Raw genomic sequence first — 19577 nt, 5'->3', positions numbered from 1 at the left:
TGCCTTGGTCTCCCAAAGTGCTGGCATTACAGGCAGGCTTGAGCCACCACGCCCGGCCTAATATAACATATTTAGAAGAAATATTTAAAAGCAAGATACAACATCATCGGGACAAGTATGCAAAAGTAAATTTGGCCTTAGTGTAATCTGGAGACAATTTCAGCTACTTAAATCTTCCTAAAATCAAAAGATTGTATTTAATAATATATAAGATGCTAATATAAGATGAAAAGGTACTAACGTTGAAAGGCAAATGAGACCAACGATGAGAGAAATACATCAAATAATTTTTCAGATTTTTAAATGAAGGTGCTTTTGTGAAAATAGCATTGCCTGCAAATTCTGAATTCTTTTTCCTATATGCCAATATATGGTTTTTATACTATCATCAAGACAGAAAAGCACCAGCTCTTCTTTATTTTGCTGTAACAAGCCAAATAAGAAATTCTACGCTGAAGAAGAAAGAAAGATAAACATACTGCATTTAAAAAAAGTTTCCGAGGGACAGGAAAAGTCAGAAGGCAGGTATTTGGGGAGGAAAAGGAACAAATGAACTTAAATGAAACCACAGACCTCTTGTACTCAAAGCTTCATCGTATGGAAGCTTTAAAAATTATTTTGTGTTTCTATATAAAGCACAACGATAAAATTGCCTTTCAGTAGAAAAGATTGAAACTTATCCCCTTCACTTCACTATACATAAAAATCAACTCATGATGGATTAAAGATTTAAACTATTAAAAACCCTAGCAGAAAGCTTAGGACATACCATTCTGAACATAGGCCTTGGCAAAGATTTCATGATGAAGTCTCCAAAAGCAATTGCAACCAAACCAAAAATAGACAAGTGGGACCTAATTAAACTAAAGAGCTTCAATACAGCAAAAGAAACTGTCAACACAGTAAACAGAAAACCTACAGAATGGGAGAAATTTTTTGCAAACTATGTATCCAACAAAGGTCTAATATCCAGAATCTATAAGGTACTTAAATCAGCAAGCAAAATACAAACAACCCCATTAACAAAAGGGCAAAGGACATGAACAGATATTTCTCAAAAGAAGACATATAGGGAGCCAACAAGCATATGAAAAAATGCTCCACATCACTAATCATCAGAGAAAAACAAATCAAAACCACAATGAGATAGCATCTCAAACCAGTAAGAATGGCTATTATTAAAAAGTCAGAAAATAACTGATGTTGGCGAGGTTATAGAGAAAAGGGGACACTTATATACTGCTGGTGGGAATGTAAACTAGTTTAGCCACTGTGGAAAGCAGTTTGGAAATTTCACAAAGAAATGAAAACAGAACTACCATTTGACCCAACAATCCCATTACAGGGCATATACCCAAAGGAATATAAACCATTCTACCATAAAGACACATGGATGTATATGTTCACTGCCACTATTTACAATAGCAAAGACATGGAATCAACCTAGATGCCCACCAATGGTAGACAGGATAAAGAAAATGTGGTACCTATACACCATGGAATACTATGCAACCATAAAAAAAATTAAATCATGTCCTTTGCAACAACATGAATGCAGCTGGAGGCCATTATCCTCAACAAATTAATGCAGAAACAGAAAGCCAAATACCACATGTTCTCACTTATAAGTGGGAGCTAAACACTGAGCACACATGGACACAAAGAGAGGAACAACAGATCCCAGAGCTTACTTGAGGGTGGAAGGTGGAGGCTCGAAAAACAACCTATCAGGTACTATGCTCACTATCTGGGTGGCAAAATCATTTGTACACCAAACCCCAATGATGTGGAATTTACCCATGCAACAAACCTGCACATGTACCCCCTGAATGTAAAAGAGAAAAGAATAAATAAAAATGACATAAGAAAGCTCAACAATTATCACCGTGAGCCCACCATCAGGGAAAATAATAAAATGCGTCAGATTCCTTCCCCTGCTCCTAATCCCTATGCTTGAATACACATTCCAACCTCATTTCCAAATAAATTATCCTAACTCAGGGTCTGTGACTGTTTAAGACTGGTAGAGGGTAAAAGATGTATTAGGTAATAACTGACTAAAGTTTAACACAGTAATCACATATTAAAAACTGAGAGAAGAAAATTAAGATTAAGTGCTCTCTTCATGGTGCCTCACATCCTAAATCTTACTTCAAGAGTGAAAAAGAAGAAAACCTATCCCAAGGAAGACAGGTAATGCTTAAGAAAAAATTTTAAATGGAAATATAAGATAATATGTGAATTGATGACTTAGACGAACAGTTCCCACCCTTTTATGGCAGCAGGGACCAGTTTCATGAAAGACAATTTTTCCACAGACTGGGAAGGCGGGGGATGGTTTCAGGGTGACTCAAGTGCATTGCATTTATTGTGCACTTTATTTATATCATTACATTGTAATAAATCATGAAATAATTATACAACTTACCATAATGTAAAATCAGTGAAAGCTCTGAGCTTGTTTTCCTACAACTAGAAGGTCCCATCTGGGGCTGACAGGAGACAGTGACAGATCATCAGGCATTAGATTCTCATAAGGAATACACAGTCTAGATCCCTCACATGCACAGTTCACAACAGGGTTTGCACTCCCATAAGAATCTAATGCTGTGCTTCATCTGATCTGACAGGAGGAGGCAGATCTCAGGTGGTAATACAAGCGATGCGGATGGGGGACTGTAAACACAGTGAAGCTTCTCTCTAGCCTGCCACTCACCTCCTGTTGTACGGCCCAGTTCCTAACAGGCCATGGATTGGTATCAGTCTGTAGCCAAGGAGTTAGGAATGCCTGACTTAAACCGTATTTTAGGAGGCTTACTGAGTACAGATTAAGAAATAATCCCCTTGTCAATTTCACTAGGTAAAAATAATGGATATCGATCTGTGTACAATACTTATACCTTTAGTAGAAACACTTTACAACCATTATAATGTAAATAATTATATATGCCAAACATTTAAAAATATTACTGTTTACAATGTGTTTATGGTCAGTAAATTATAATTAGGCATAGGAAAATATTGTCACAAATTTATTGAACATGAACAATATGTTAAGTATAATGTAAAAAACAACTAATTTAAATTGCTTCTAGATGATATAGCATCATTTTCATCCTAAGCATGGATACAGGATGCTGGGTATAGGGCAAAGCAATATGAAAATAGATTATAAAGATGGTTCAAATTTGCTTGTTATTTATGATGGACAACGGTAATATGGACAGTATTTTATCTGAATAATAGTTATAAATTAATTAGCAATAGCAAATAAGGCAAAACAAATAGAAAAACCATTATTCTTCATATAACCCATTACAAAAGGCTAAATTTGAAAGTATTTTATAAAGATAAATTCTATTAACGTCTTATCTTTTATTAGTGGGTAAAGTTTTATTTTTATTGTTGAAATCCTTAATTGTGGGGAGTCAATGTATTTATAAATAGCTAGGATGCTTACTTACACATGGGGCATGTTCATTTAACTTATTTTTTCCTTTTACCAGCCTCACATAACATACCTTAAATAGTCTTTTGGAAGGTTCACAATTATGGTCTGTACATGGCTTGGGTCCTTTTTCAGTGTCTAGAGATGAAACTGAGAAAATACATTATATTTTATCATGGGTATAATGTATTCTGTTACAATATTTAAATTGGCTTTTGAAAAATGAAATGATATTCTAATATTTCTCTTCCATTAAAATATTAAGCAATTTTCCTAGTGCTAAATGACTCTTTTTAGCAAAAAACTAAGTCAACAATTTGCTTTCTATAAATCAGGACAACCTTATTTCTTCAGTGAACTTAAGAATTAATTAACTTTCCTGATAATGTTGGGCTGTTGATTTTGTAAAATCTGAGCAACATATTTATTTCAATTTTAATAACATACATATGTATATGTATGTATACATTTATGTGCATTCATTCAATATTGTATTGAACTCTATATAATATACTGTGTGTCATTTATCTCAATTCTTAATCTTTAGCTGCAAAATGATAGAGGTAGGATAAACTCTGATCACAAGACTGGAAAGAGAAATGAGGTTGGATTTTAGTAGCGGCCATGGTAACTAAAATGATGAATATTTATATTCAGACACACATTCATTTATTTAATAACTAATTGCCAGGAGCCTACTGTGTGCCAGGAATTACTCTAGGGGCTTGGGATACATAAGTGAACAAAATCAACAAAATCCCATTGAATTTAGCAATGTAGAAATGAGTACTATCTCTGCAAGATCATCTGAGAAATGTTCCTATTATACTACAAGACTTAAAAAATACATTGAAAGAAATCTGATTTCTAGCCTGAGTTCTATAGGCGGTCTACTAATAAACATAGGTATAATGTAAAATAACATTTGAGGCTTCTACTCTAATTTATAAAACAAGGGGCTGAATAATGTGATTTTTGTCACCCTTTCCAGTTATGAGGATATATTTAAAAACAAATACTTCAATCCAGCAACCAAAATCTCTATAATTTATTTACTACTGATCTTGACAATTTTGTTTTTCCCATAACTCTACTTGTATGCTATCCATTCGCTATTCTACTCCAAATATTGCTCTATGATGCCTGTGTACATGACTTTAAGTTGTTCATTTTCCACAGAATTCTTTCAAAACACCAATAATTTTTCACGGGCCTCCTTAATTGTTCATCTCCTTAATAACATCTTCACTTCCTCAGAACCCATAAAACACTTGGTAACTCTTCTACAGTATTTACATAAGTTGTACTATTATTATATGCATATTGTTTTTCCATAATATAATCTTGAAGAGGGATCCTTACTCTGCATTACCAACATTTACCTAATATGCCATGTAAAATATGTCTGATGGACAACTGTTGATATGAAGATCATAAAATTGATCATAAAAGTATGAATATACGTGGAGTATATTCTCAGAATAATGGGAAATCTTTATTTTGTTGTTTCAACATATTTCTTTCAAATTCTTAAACCCATACATGGTGTGAAACTTCACTCTTGCCATCTGAATTGATATTATGAGGTACTATACAATATTACAGACAACAAAATTCAACCTAGTGATTTTATAAAATTAGATCAGTTAATTTCAGACAGAGGTCCAACTAGGGTCACAGACTTGGGGGAGAAAAGGTTTTATTTATATTCTATTTTTACCTTAAGTCCTTTTAAAATGAAGTTATCTAAATCTAGGCCCGAGAAAAGTTAAATCTCTAAATTTTATCGCTTGAACCCGGGAGGCGGAGGTTGCAGTGAGCTGAGATCATGCCCATGCACTCCAGCCTTGGCAACAGAGTGAGACTCTGTCTCAAAAGAAAAGAAAAGAAAAGAAAAGAAAAGAAAAGAAAAGAAAAGAAAAGAAACATACATAGAGTTATGAAAAGCACTAGTAAACTGTAGCCAGGTCTTTTAAATATTATACACCTAAGGTACAGCTTTTGAATGGATTGTCCACAAAGTAATTCAGAAGGTGGCAGACCTGAGTCTACCAATGCATCATAACATGATTACGAGATTGAATCATCATGATGATGTAAAATTTTCTTACTTTTGAATCCTTATAAAAGTTTAAGGCAATTTTAAAAATTCATTAAGATCTACTATTCATGAAACTAATGCAAAACTGTCAGAAACCATAACATAGAATCAACAGAAATACAAGGTATTTTCTTATCTATCTTTTCAGAATCAGTATACATAAAAGATTGCTAAAGTAACAAACATCTTGGAGACTGTTTCAGCCCAATCCAGTATTAATGGTGTTAACAGACAAGAGACACTACATCCATCCCCACCATATCAGGTAAACCACATGACACTCATGTTGTCTGCATCAGCTATCTCTTCCTGAGCTTCTTGCATATCCCCTCTTTAGGCTAACTGACTAACTTCATCCTGTATACAATCACCTAGCTTTTTGTAAGATAACTTTTCTATGAGATTAAAAAATAAAGAAGATAGCAATGACTCCAGTGAAAATAGTAGAGAGGAAAACTGCTGGCCACCTCTTTCCAAAGAAACATGAAAAAAAAAAAGAACAAAAATGGCCAGAATCAACTTTTGTCAGAACTCCAGAAAATGATCAAATGTTTACAACAACCAGGTGAATGCAAAGTCAACAAATGATGACTTCAACACAGAATTTAAGAAAATATCTGTTAAGTTAGTAGCTGACCACAAAGGTTAAAAAGAATTCAAAGGTTAAATATGTAACAAAATTTCAAGTAAATGGAAGACAGACTTCAGAGGATATGACAAAAGATGCAGAAAATTATAAGACAAACAACTACAATCCACACAAGCAACAACCAAACATGCTGAACAGGCAGAAGGATCTGATTTCAAAAGTATCCATTAAAATATTTTAAAATGTAAAGTTTTCAAAAAAAAAATAGAAGTTATATAAAGAGACAAGAATGTATGGCCTATTCACAGAGAACAAAATATAATAGAAATTGTCCCTGAGGAAACAGACATTGGACTTGCTAGACAAAAACTCTAAATCAGCTATCTTAAATATGCTCAAAGAGCTAAAGAAAATCATGAACAAAGAACCAAAGAAAATAAGGAAAATGATGCCTTCACAAATAGAGAATATCAATAAAGCAAAATAAGTTACAGAACAAAATCTAATAAAAATTATGGAGCAGAAAATTGTAACAATTGAAATGAGGAATTCACTAAACATTTTCAATGACAGATTTGAGCAAGCAAAAGAATTAGTGAACCTGAAGATAGTTCACTGAAATTATCCAGTCAGAGAAGAAAGAAAAAAAAATTTAAGTGAAGAGAACCTAAGACATCTGTGTAACAATGTCAAGTGTACCACCATATACATGATGGGAGTCGCAGAAGGAGAGAAAAATGAGAAAGTGGCAAAAAGAGTATTTGAAGAAATAATGGCCAAAATTCCCCAAATTTTATAAAACACATACCAGATATATAGAATCCACATAGGGTAAATACAAGGAATCCCACACTGAGACAAATTATAATGAAACTTTCAAAAATCAAAGACAGGAGCTTCTAGATTGCTGAACATGCACAGATACTGGGTGGTGGCATGCCCAAAGGGGGCATGTAAGCTCCAGGCCCCTTCCCACATGCCTTGCCCTGTGCATCTTTTCCATCTGGCAGTATATCTGTATTTTCTGTAATATCATTTATAATAAATGGGCAACCATTTTTTTAAAAATAAAAGACAGAGAATCTTAAAAGCAGCAAGAAAGAAGTAACTTGTCGCATACTAGGTGTCCACAATAAGATGAACATCAGATTTTCATGAAAAACTACAAAGGACAGACGGCAGTGGGATGATATATTTAAATAACTGAAAGAAAAACACTCAACCAAGAATCCTGTATCTGGCAAAACAAGCTTTCAAAAGTGGAGGAGAATCTAAGATCTTCCAAAAATGAACAGCTGATGAAGAATAGATAGTAACTTGTTACTACACACAAAAAAAAGAATATTGGCAAAAGTAACTACATAGGAGTATATCTGGGTAAACATAAAAGGTAAATATAGATAAATATAAAAGTCACTATTCTTTTTTCACTCATCTTTTTATATGATAATAATGACAAATGAATAAAACAATAATTACAAATCTATGTTAGTAGATACACAATATACAGTGATGTAATTAGGGACAACATAGAGAAGGAGGGACCTTCACAGGAGCAGAGTTTTGGAATACTATTATAACTAAGCTGGAATCAATTCAAACTAGCTTCTTATGAGTTTGAAATTCTAATTGCAGTTCTCGGGTTAGCCACCAAGAAAATAACTAAAATATATTAATAAAATGAAATGAAAAGGAAATTTAAATGGTACTCTATAAATAACTAAATACAAAAGAAGGTAGTAACAGGGATAATCAAACAAAAAAAGATATGAGACAATTTCTGGTTTCTATTTGACATCTAAGGAACTTGTCAGTTGTCAGGCCTGTATCAACAATAACAAAAAAATCTGCAACTTTTCTTAGACCCATCAGAAAATTGAGGTTACTGGGAAAACTGCAGCTTCCAAAAATGTAGAGGCAGATAGGTGTACACAGAGAATCACAACTTACCAGGAGCAGAAGCCTGCTATGGGAGCCATTACCAGGATAATTTAAATTATAATTGCTAAGAAGTTCACGGTGGACAAGCTCCACCATTAAAACTGCAATGGGGAGCATTCTTGGGCGGCAGGGGAGGGCTTCCAAACTTTCATGAGCTTTATGTCTAGGAAACCCAACACGTTCTCAGGGTTAAGACTGGAGGAAAATCTCCTTGTGCTTCTGGCAAAGGGAAGGAGAAAAGTAACCAGTTGGAAGTAAACCAAACCAAAGTACGACAAGAGCATCTGAAGTAAAACTAGTATTTTGGAAACCCTGCCTCAAGAGAAATAGCTTAACAAAGTTTCATTTTTACCAGAGCCTCAATGACCTGGGGGAAGGGAAATACCAAATTCAAACCCTCTCTAGCCTTCTCAGTGTAAAGTGAGAAAGAGAAGCGCTTGTGAAGGTCTCAGGCAAAGGACACAGGCTCTCTGAAAAAACAGAGCAAATCACAGACTTACAGGATGCTTACCCCCCATACATGCATATATTACCACTATATTTACAGAGTTCCGTATAATGCCATGGTATTATAATGGAAAGCATTTCAAGTCTTACTCAAGAAAAAGTCTCCATATTACCCAAAGACCATAGGAAAGACAAAAACAAGAGGATAAAAAAAATGTAGCCTCTAGTACTACAATAAACAGTAAACAAAGCCCAAATCCTAGCCAGATAAACAGAACTATCACACACTAAAAGAATTATTTAACTAATTTCTTACTACCTGGTGCATACTGGTCAGCTTTACACACACACACACAAACATACACACACACAAATGGAAAACATACTAAAAGTCAAACACAGTTTCAAGAAACAGAGCAACCATCAAAACCAAACTCAGATATGGCAGAGATTTGGGAATTATGGTACAGAAATGTAAAATAACTATGAATAATATGCTAAGAGTTCTAATGGAAAAAATGGGACAAGATGCAAGAACAGAATGGATAATGTAGTGAGAAAGATGGAAACTCTAAGAATCACAAGGAAATGCTAGATATCAAAATCACTTTAACCAAAATGAAGAATGCCTTTGATGTGCTCATCAGTGGGCTGGAGGAAAGAATCAAATAGACTGAAGCTTGAAAACACATCAGTAGAAATTTCTCAAAAAAAAATTTAAAAAAAAAAGAGAAAAGAATATCCAAGAACTGTGGAATAATAACATAAGTTGTATAATATACAAAATGATAATGCCAGAAGGAGAAGAAGAAAAAAAGGAAAAAATGCTTAACATCACCAATAATCAGGGAAACGCAAATGAAAACCACAATGGGATATCATCTCATGCCTGTCAGGATGGCTACTGTCAAAATGATGAGAGATAATGTACTGGTGAGGGTGTGGAGAAATTAGAACCCTTGTATACTGTTAGTAGGAATGTACATTGGTACAACAATTGTGGAAAACAGTATAGAGGTTACTAAAGAAATTAGGTATTATTTGACCAAGCAATACCTCTTCTGACTACACATCCAAAAGAAATGAAACCACAACCTCATACATATATCTGTGCTCCCATGTTCACTGCAGCATTATTCATAACAGCCAAGATATGGAAATAACCTAAGTGTTCAATGATGGATGACTGGATAAATATAAATAAATAAATGCATTATACACACACACACACACACACACACACACACACAGAGGAATATTATTCAGCCTTAAAAAAGGAGATCCTGCCATTTGCAACAATACAGATGAACCTAAAGGACATATGTTAAGTGAAATAATATAGACTCAGAAAGAAAAATACAGAATGATCTCACTTTAAGAAAAAAAAAAAAACACTAAATATATAAAATCAGGAAGTAGAACGGTGATTACCCAGGGGCAGGGCAGGGGTCGTTGTAATGAGATGTGAATCAAAGTGAACAAAGTTGTAGTTAAGAAGGATGAATAAATCTAGAGATCTGATGTTCTGATGTACCACATGAGGACTCTAGTTAATAATACTGTATTATATGCTAAAAACTTGCAAGAAGAGTCATTTTACATGCTCTTACCATGGGTTGGAGACGGAAAGAAAGATAATGATGTGAGATAATAGATATGCTAGTTTGCTTGACTTGCAGTAATTATTTTAATGTGTACATATGTGTGTATATAAACATGTACATCTTAAATTTATCAATTAAAAATTGTTTTAAAAAGTCAATTGCTTTCCTATGTACTTGTAATAAACAACTGTAATTTGAAAACAATGCAATGCCACTACACTAACAAAAATGAAATATATAACAAAGTAAGTACAACATCTATATGAGGAAAACTGTAAAACTCTGATAAAAAATCAAAGATCTAAGTAAATAAAAAGATATTCCATGTTCATAGATAGGAAGATCCACTATTGTTACAGTGTCAGTTCTTGCCAATTTGATATATACTTTAAACTCAATGACACTCAAAATATCAGTAAAATATTTTGTGCTTATCTACAAACAGCTTCTAAAATTTACGTGAAAAGGCAAAAGACCTAGAACAGCCAACACATTATTAAAGGCAAGAAATACAGAGGACTGACATTACCCAACTTCAGGACTTACTATAAAACTACAGAAGTCAAGACGGTATAGTACTGATGAAAGAACAGACAGAGACCAACATAAGTGAACATAAATCTCAGAAATATACTCGTTAATATACTCAGTTGATCATTCACAAAGGAAAAGACAGCAATTCAAGAGAGAAAATATAGTCATTTAAAAAATGATGCTTGACCAACTGGATATCCACATGCAAATAAATCTAGACTTAAACCTTAAACCAAAATTAACTTCATAATATAATCACAGAGATATCTGTAAAATACACAAAATTGGAAAGCTGGAAACAAAGAAGAAAATCAAAGTGACCTTGGGTTTGTTAATGACTTTTTACATACAAATATGCATGTAAAAATGTGTGTGTCTATACTTTGCTCAACTTTTCTGTAAAGTAAAAACTGCTCTAAAAATAGTCAATTAATGTTTAAAAAAACCCACACAATATAGAAAATGTGTAGCAAAAAGGCAAAAGTAAGTCCTCCCTTATCAGTAATAATTTTAAATGTAAGTGGCTTAATTTAAAGGCACCAATTAAAAGACAGAAGTGGACATAATGGATAAAAATGCAGGATCTAACTATTGTCTACAAAAGATTAACTTTAGGTGCAAAAACAAAAAAAACACGGATTAAAAGTAAATGGATGAAAAAAGATACTTTGTGCAAATAGTCATCAAATCTAGATAAAATAGACAAATTGCTGGAAACACACTACTATCAAAACTCAAGAAGAAACAAAAAATATAAACAGATCTATATACAAACATCAGAAAAAATAAACTTTAAGTCAAAAATTGTTACAAGATGCAAAGAAGTGCACTATATTTTGATAAAAGGGCCAATGTATTAAAGAACATATAACATTTTTAAGTATATAGGCCTCTAACAACAGAGTCCCAAATTATATGAAGCAAAAACTGACAGAACAGAAGGGAAAAGCAGATAATAATAGTGGAACACATCAATACCGCACCTTCAAAAATGAATATAAAAGTTAGGCAGAAGATCAATAAGCAGATAGAGTACTTGAACAACACTAGATCTATACAATATACACAGAACCCTCCACCCAACAACAGGAAAATACACATACTTCACAAGTACATATGAAACATTCCTGCAGGTAGACCATATGTATAACCACAAAAGAGTCGCAGTAAGTAAGTATAAGTAGATGAAAATGATATAAAGTAGCTCCTGTAATCTGAGAAACAAAAATAGATGCCCCTTTATCAACTAAGATGGACCCCAAGGTTAAGGAAACAAAAATTAGCTATGAGCTAAAGGTTCAGGGCTCAGCTGGCATGTCAATTCCCTAAATTTCTATGGCTACAAAACACACACACACACACACACACACACACACACACACGCACGCAAACACACCTTGCTAAACTCTTTAACAGGAGCTATCAGACAAATTGCCAGACTCCCTTCCTAACTCTGATTTACAACCAAGACCACTAAAATTCTGACTGGACAGAGAATCTGCCTTACAAGTACTCCTTCCTGAAAGGCAACTGTAGGCCTTAAGCCAGTTTCAGCAAGCTAATAGAGACTGCACAAATTCTTTGTGTTTTATAGTCAGCCTTTCAATAGACAGAGCCAAATTCTACCTCGTTTTAATGCTAAAACCCACCCCAAAGTGAACATGGAACGTAAGTTACATACATGTCTACCCATTGTACATGTGTTCAACCCCCTCATAAATATGTATAGCTTTACCCAAAACAAGCTGAATATATAAGACCCTATTGTTAATACAGACCCTTTCCCTTTGGAAGAGAGAGTGCCTTCAGTCCACACCAAAGATCCTATCTTCCCAAACTGCAAGTTGATGTCACAATAAATCTCTTCTTTCTACTATTTAGCCATTCTGGTGGTCATTTGGACTAGACTTCTATCCCACAAAAGAAAGAAACCAGAAAGCCTTAACAGAAGGACATCTAGAATGTATACGAACATGTGGAAAGCGAACACCATACTTCTAAACAACAAACAGGTCAAAAAAAAGTATAAGGGAAGTTAGAAAATACTTGCAAATGAATGAAAATGAAACTACAACTTACCAAAAAGTATGGGTTGCAGTTAAAGCAGTACTCAGAAGGAAATGTATGGGTGTAAACACCTATACTTAACAAGAAGAAAGATTTCAAATCAATTACTTAATGTCACACCTTAAGAAACTAGAAAAAGAAGAATGAATTAAACTCAGAGCTAGCACAAAGAAGGAAATAATAAAGAGTAGAAAATATATAAACTAGAGAAGAGAAAAAGCAATAAAGAAAAAAATGGTTTTTGGAAAAAATGCAATAAAATTGACAAACATTCACATAGAGAAATCAAAGTAGAGACATTACAACCTACCTTTCAGAAATAAAAAGGATAACAAGAGAACACTATAAACCACTGTAGGCCAATAAATCAGGTAACCTAATGAAATAAATTGCTAGAAACACACAAACTACCAAAATTGACTCAAGAATAAACAGAAAATATGAACAGGTCTATAACTAAGTAAGGAGTTTGATTCAGTAATCAAAAACCTGCCAACAAAGAAAAACCCAGAATCCAAAAGCTTCAGTAATGAATTCTATCAGTTAAAGAAGAATTAAATAAAATTCATCTCACTCTCTTCCAAAAGGATAGAAGAGGAGGTAACATTTCCTAACTCATATCATGAAGCTAGCATTACCCTGACACCAATGCCAGAAAATTATATGATTACAGGCCAATATCCATTATGAATGCAAAATTCTTAATAAAAAAATAGCAAACCAATTCCAGTAGTATGGTAAAGAATACAGCATGACCAAGTAGGGTATAATCCAGGAATGCAAAGGTTGTTGAAAATATAACAATAAAAATAGAGTACACTGCATTAATAAAAGGCAGGGTGAAAATTAAAAAAACACATGATAATCTCATTTCATACAAAAGTAGTATTTAACAAAATACAAAATCCTTTCATTATAAACCCACAGCAAATATCATACTCAACAGTGAAAGACTGAAAGCTTTCCTCCTAAGATCAAGAATAAGACAAAGATGCCAATTTTGCCACTTCTACTAAACATTGTGCTAGAAGTTCAAGCAAGAGCAATTTTGCAAGAAAATGGTGTAAAATGTATCTAGGGTGGAAAGGGAGAAGTAAAACTATTGCTATCCACAGACAACATGATCTTCTACACAAAAACTACTAAAGATTTCACAAAAACAAAACAAAACCAAAAACACTATTAGAGCTAACAATGGAATTCAACCAAGGATGCAGAATCCATTTTTTTAAAAACCTAGTGTATTTCTATACACTAGCAATGAACAAAGTACAAAGGGAATTAAGAAAATTCTACTTATAATAGCATCAGTAATAATAAAATACTTAGAAATATATGTGTCAAGAGTTACAGCACTATACTTACACACTGAAAACTGTAAAATGCTACTGAAAGAAATTAAACAAGTTCTAAATAAATGCAAAGCTACCTGTGTTCACAGATTAAAAGACTTAATATTGTTAAGGTGGCAATAATATCCAAAGCTATGTCCAGATCCAATGGAATCCCTATCAAAACTCCAATGGTGATTTTTGTCAGAAATGGAGAAGGAGATGCTAAAAATCATATGGAATTCAAAACAATCTCAAATTACCAAAACAGTGTTAAAAAGGAAGAACAAAATTGGAGGACTCTCACTTCTCAATTTCCAAAGTGCCACAAATCAAACAGTAATCAAAATGGTATACTGACATAAGAACAGAAATACAGAACAACGCAATAGAATTGAGAGTCCAGAGATAAGCCCATATATTTATGGTTAACTGACTTTCAACAAGGGTGCCAAGATGATTCAATGTGGAAAAAAATGGTCTCTTCCAACAAATGTTCTTGGGCAACCAGATAGCCACATGCAAAATATGAAGTATAAGGCTGAACCCATACCTCATACTATATACACAATTAGCTCAAAATGAATCTTAGACTGAAGTGTAATAGCTAAAACTACAGAAGGAGTAAATCTTGATGACCTCAGATTTGGCAACATATTCTTAGAAACACCACCCAAAGTACAAGAAACACAAGGAAAAAACAGGTAAATTGGACATCATTCAAAATTAAAATCAATTGGGTATCAAAGGACATTATTAAGAAAGTGAGAAAACAACCCATAAAATGGAAGAAATATTTGCATATCACATATTAATAAGAATACAGTATTCAGAATATATAAAGAACTCTTACAACAACACCAAAAAGACACACAACCCAATTTTAAATTGAGCAAAGGACTTGAATAAACATTTCTCCAAAGAAGATACACAACTGACCGATAAGCACATGAAAAGATGCTCAACAACATTTGCCTTTGGAGAAATGCAAATCAAGTCCCATAATGCTTCATTTCTATTGGATATCATCTCTTTTATGAGTTCCAGTACACTTTCAGCTTTTTTTTTTCTCTAAACAGTCTCACTCTGTCAGCCAGGCTGCAGTGCAGTGGCATGATCTCGGCTTACTGCAACCTCAGCTTCCTGGGTTCAAGTGATTCTCCTGCCTCAGCCTCCCAAGTCACTGAGACTACAGGCCCACGCCACCATGCCCGGCTAATTTTTGTATTTTTAGTAGAGGCAGGTTTCCCCGTGTTGGCCAGGCTGGTCCCAAACTCCTGACCTCAAGTGATCCACCTGCCTCAGCCTCCCAAAGTGCTGAACCTGAAGAGAGCCACACTTTCAGGTTTTCTAAGAACTGATCTACCTATTAGACAGACCCAGGGAATGGAGAAAAACTCTCAATGTATTTCTGGAGAAGAGGAGAGAGAGGGGGAGGGCAGGGAAGGGAAAAGGAGTAGCAAGGGGAGGGGAGGGCTGAGGAGAAGGAAAGAGAGGAGAAGAAAAGGGAAGACAGGAGAAAAGTAAGGAAGATAAAAGACAGAAAATGAGGCTGAACTTCTCTTGTTTTTTCCCCTTAAAACTTCATTCCTCTCAACTGTGTTTCTAAAACTTCAATCCTAGATGGCCAAAAAAGAAACAGAAGGGAAAGTTGGGGAAATGGTTAAATACAATCCAACTCTGATAGCAGATAAATAATGATTTAAAAAAAAAAAAAAAAAAAAAAAAAAAAAACACTAAAAAAGGAGGAAGGAAACTAGCAAGCAATAACATTTGTGATGAAAGGGGAGGGGTGCCCTACTGTCACTGGGACCTCTTAAAAACACATGGGTGGGTATTCCTAAGTGGTCATTCATAAACCATTATAAATACAAAGATAAATATAAAGGTGTAAGTATAAAGTCCAATTCTTTGTTTTCCAGAAAATACTGGGCCTCTACTCCACATTATTAAGAAAAGCATACTAAGCTGAATGGTTCCTCTGGTCTATGATATTAACCCATCTTATAATTAGATGATTTTATAAATTAAATCATTAAACCTAAATAGCATGACTTTTCTTACACTAAATTCCACTCTACAGTAAATTATCATAACAGTGTTATTGAGAGAGCAAACTTTTCATTAGTACATGAATCAGTAGAATTCTATTTGAGGGGTTAATAGCACTAAGTCAAAGTAGAGAACAAAATATATTCGGATGTATAGTGTTTGTATCGTAAAAATGCTGTGAGTAATTAACAACATTTTTTAACTCTTAGTTATGTGTTCTCCATTTGCTTTTCTAATGAATTGTATAGACTTACCTGAAAATGTAAAGAACAATTCATTTTGCAAACCAGCTCTTTGCATTTTAACATGATGGCATTCAGACTTAAGTAAGGAAATTTCACATGAAAGGTCAAGAAGCAGTTTGCTTAAAATCTGAATAAGTTTCTTCTGAAAAGAAATATTATAAATACTATTGCAGGGAGCTGCATGATATCGAGCTGTGAACTGATAATAATAATGAGGCTCACGATAAGCTGTAAAAAATTAGAAGAGAAAGACAAAAAAATGGTTACTTAAATAATTCAAACATATTGTAACTAAGAAATATGATTACTTGGTATAAATTCTTGGTACATGTTTTTAGATACAATTATATTTATTTTTAGTTCACCAACACTTATCTTGTACCAACACTTATCTAAGTACCAAACACTATGATAGACACTTTACAAATAGTGACTCATTTGAATCTCTCAGCATCATTAAGATTTTCTATCTGTCATAAAGAAATTGAGGGAGGCAGGGATTATGTCACATGTCCAATGCCTATGCTTTCAAAACTAAGATTCTAACTTACGGAGCCTGGTTCCAGAGCATATTCTATTAACCTCAACACTATGCTGCTCAAACTCAGGTATAACACTTCTCTAAGTTTCAATATTTATCTTGGAAGAAATTAAATTCATACAATTATGAACAATATTCAAAAATATATGTTTCTAATAGATACACAATTAGTTTTATTGAGTTGAGTACAACAGCTGGAACTGAGAACACACACACACACACACACACACACACACACATATATTTTACCCATCCCAAATTCTCACTAAAATGACACAAGAAAAATAAAAATGAAAAGAAATTCACTACAATACCAAAAGTCAGAAAAGTTCATCTTCCAAAACAGGGCGCTCTGTTGCTACTTCTGTCAAACAAGGGAGACTTCCCTGCCTGTTCCTGGATTATGCTCAGAAAAGCTTCCTGCACACACTGAACTGCACCCAGCCATTGTTTACTTTCCTACCTACACATTTAAGCTAAAATTAAGTACACATAGTTAGCTACCGTCCATCTTTGTATTCGGAGTAGAGACCAGACAGCTTCTAATTGCTAAGGAAACCTCTATAGGTTTCATTTCTGAACAGGAATTCTAACATGCTTTTTGTACGGATTCATCCATCAGCATAGGTACACATTTATCATGTATACATACATATATCATGACTTATAATATCAAAGATATGTAATATATACAAATATCACATAGAATAACTGAACCTGAAGGGTCAGAGCTGGAAACTGTAGTGAGTCACAGTATGACTGGGGACAGAGAAAGAAAACTTTTTCTCTCCAGAAATCTGACCCATATGAAGGTATTTCCTGAAATAGAACTAAGTCTGAATTTAAGTCAAAATATCCCCCAAATGCTCTGAAACACTGTATCAAAAGTATACTCTTCTGAGCATCCAGCAGAAGCACACATAAACCAGCAACAATTCAGGATCAGCTTATGTGCATAAAAGAGTTAATGTTGCAGGTGGGAGGCTGCTTGCAGGATTAGCCCTTGGCTGGTAAACACTTTCCTCCACAAGACAGGAATCCTTTTCTTCACAATAAAACTGTCTTCTTAAGCACCTGATGCACTGAACATCTTTCTGCCTTCTGGGAGTCTGAGATTGTTGGAGTTGCTAGGCAAAAGTGCCTGCAAAACTGGTCCCTAATAAACATTCTGGATGTGTTACTGCTTTATTCTGTTGCTTTTGTTTTTTCTTCAAAAGCTCTCTGCAAATCCTAAAGTGTCTTCAAGAAGATTCATGGAATAGACTTTAAATACACTTAAGTACAGTTTTCCGACATCACTGAGATAACACAATTAGACTGGTTAAGAATTTGAATAACTCTCATTTTAAAAACTGGACTCATAAAATTGCTAATCAAACATCAAGCAGAAAAAGAATTATGTGGGACTGAACTGATGCAGGACTAAAATGATTTTTAATGACTTTTTGTTGAAAACATTGCTGATTATTTTTTGTTTCTTTTTCCAGAGTCGAGAAAGCTTTTTTTTTTTTTTTAAGCTACTTATAGTTTGCAGGAATTGGGTAAAGTACATTTTTGTAAGCAAAATCAAAACATTTACCTTTCTCTCTGATTTCTTCTGAATTGAGAAACTAACCATAAATATTTTTATTTTATGACAATATAGTTATTTGCATAACATTAATAAGAATGTGTTTCCTTTCATAATAAGACACAGTTAAAAACACATATTACAAAGGCTTTGATTGGGATGTCACATTTTCAGGTGTGACCAGGCTGCTTTAAGGAACTAAAGGTTAACTAGGATCCAATTAATCCCTTGGAAAAACTGGCCAAGTACGCTGTCTACATGGTTCCTTTACAGGGTTACTAGCCTTGTGGTAAGTAAAAAAATATCAGTTTCTGAGAGGTGCAGAATACTCTAAATACTTTGGGGACTTCAAGAAAAGAATTCACTCAAGTACTATAGGTAAAATCTGAGGGTGAGTCCATGGCTTGACTTCCTAACCTGGAGAGTATTTTAAGTCTTTTCCTTATGACAAGTTCCAGCAAAACCAACTTTAAAAGAGCCTATAATAAGGTCGATCATTATTTTTTCTACAGTTTATTTATTTATTTATTTAGAAACGGAGTTTCGCTCTGTCGCCCAGGCTAGGGTGCAGCAGCACAATCTCTGCTTACTGCAGCCTCTGCCTCCCAAGTTCAAGCGATACTCCCACCTCAGCTGCCCAAGTAGCTGGGATTACAGGCATGCATCACCATGCCCAGCTAATTTTTGTATTTTTAGTAGAGATGGGGTTTCACCATGTTGGCTAGTCTGGTCTCGAACTCCTGACTTCAAGTGATCCACCTCCCTCGGCCTCATAAAGTGCTGGGATTACAGGTGTAAGCCACTGCACCTGGCCTTGCTAGAGTTTATATAACTAATCAAGCCAACTACAATGAGGCTAAAACTTATTTTACAACAAACTGGACTCACCGTGATCTTTGGTAGAAATAGGTGACCAGAGAGAGAAAAATTATGTTTCAAGAAAAATTTAAAAACTATAGTGTGCTCGTTATTAGATTCTAGCTTTGTCCATTTGCTTTTGAGGGTTTTTAAAAAATTATCTAGGCTGAGTCTTGAATTTTTAATATCTGACTATGACTCTCCAGACTAAAATTTCCAATATTTCTCCCACTCACTCATCTGACTCTA

The 19577-nt window shown here is 34.2% G+C and overlaps 1 protein-coding gene across 4 annotated transcripts in view; it reads right to left on the bottom strand.

The window, feature by feature from the left end:
* ZPBP (zona pellucida binding protein) overlaps positions 1 to 19577 on the bottom strand; it is a 157389-nt gene that overhangs the window by 73479 nt on the left and 64333 nt on the right. For all 4 annotated transcript variants that reach the window (XM_007981344.3, XM_073008850.1, XM_073008853.1 and 1 more), the window contains 2 exons: positions 16369 to 16587; positions 3522 to 3598 (listed from right to left, as the gene is read on the bottom strand). In XM_007981344.3, coding sequence (XP_007979535.1) covers positions 3522 to 3598; positions 16369 to 16587 — 296 coding nt within the window. The remainder of the gene's footprint in view (positions 1 to 3521; positions 3599 to 16368; positions 16588 to 19577) is intronic.

Source organism: Chlorocebus sabaeus, chromosome 21, assembly GCF_047675955.1.
Source record: "Chlorocebus sabaeus isolate Y175 chromosome 21, mChlSab1.0.hap1, whole genome shotgun sequence".
NCBI classification, from domain to species: Eukaryota; Metazoa; Chordata; class Mammalia; order Primates; family Cercopithecidae; genus Chlorocebus; species Chlorocebus sabaeus.
This window is presented reverse-complemented; position numbering and strand designations above follow the sequence as displayed.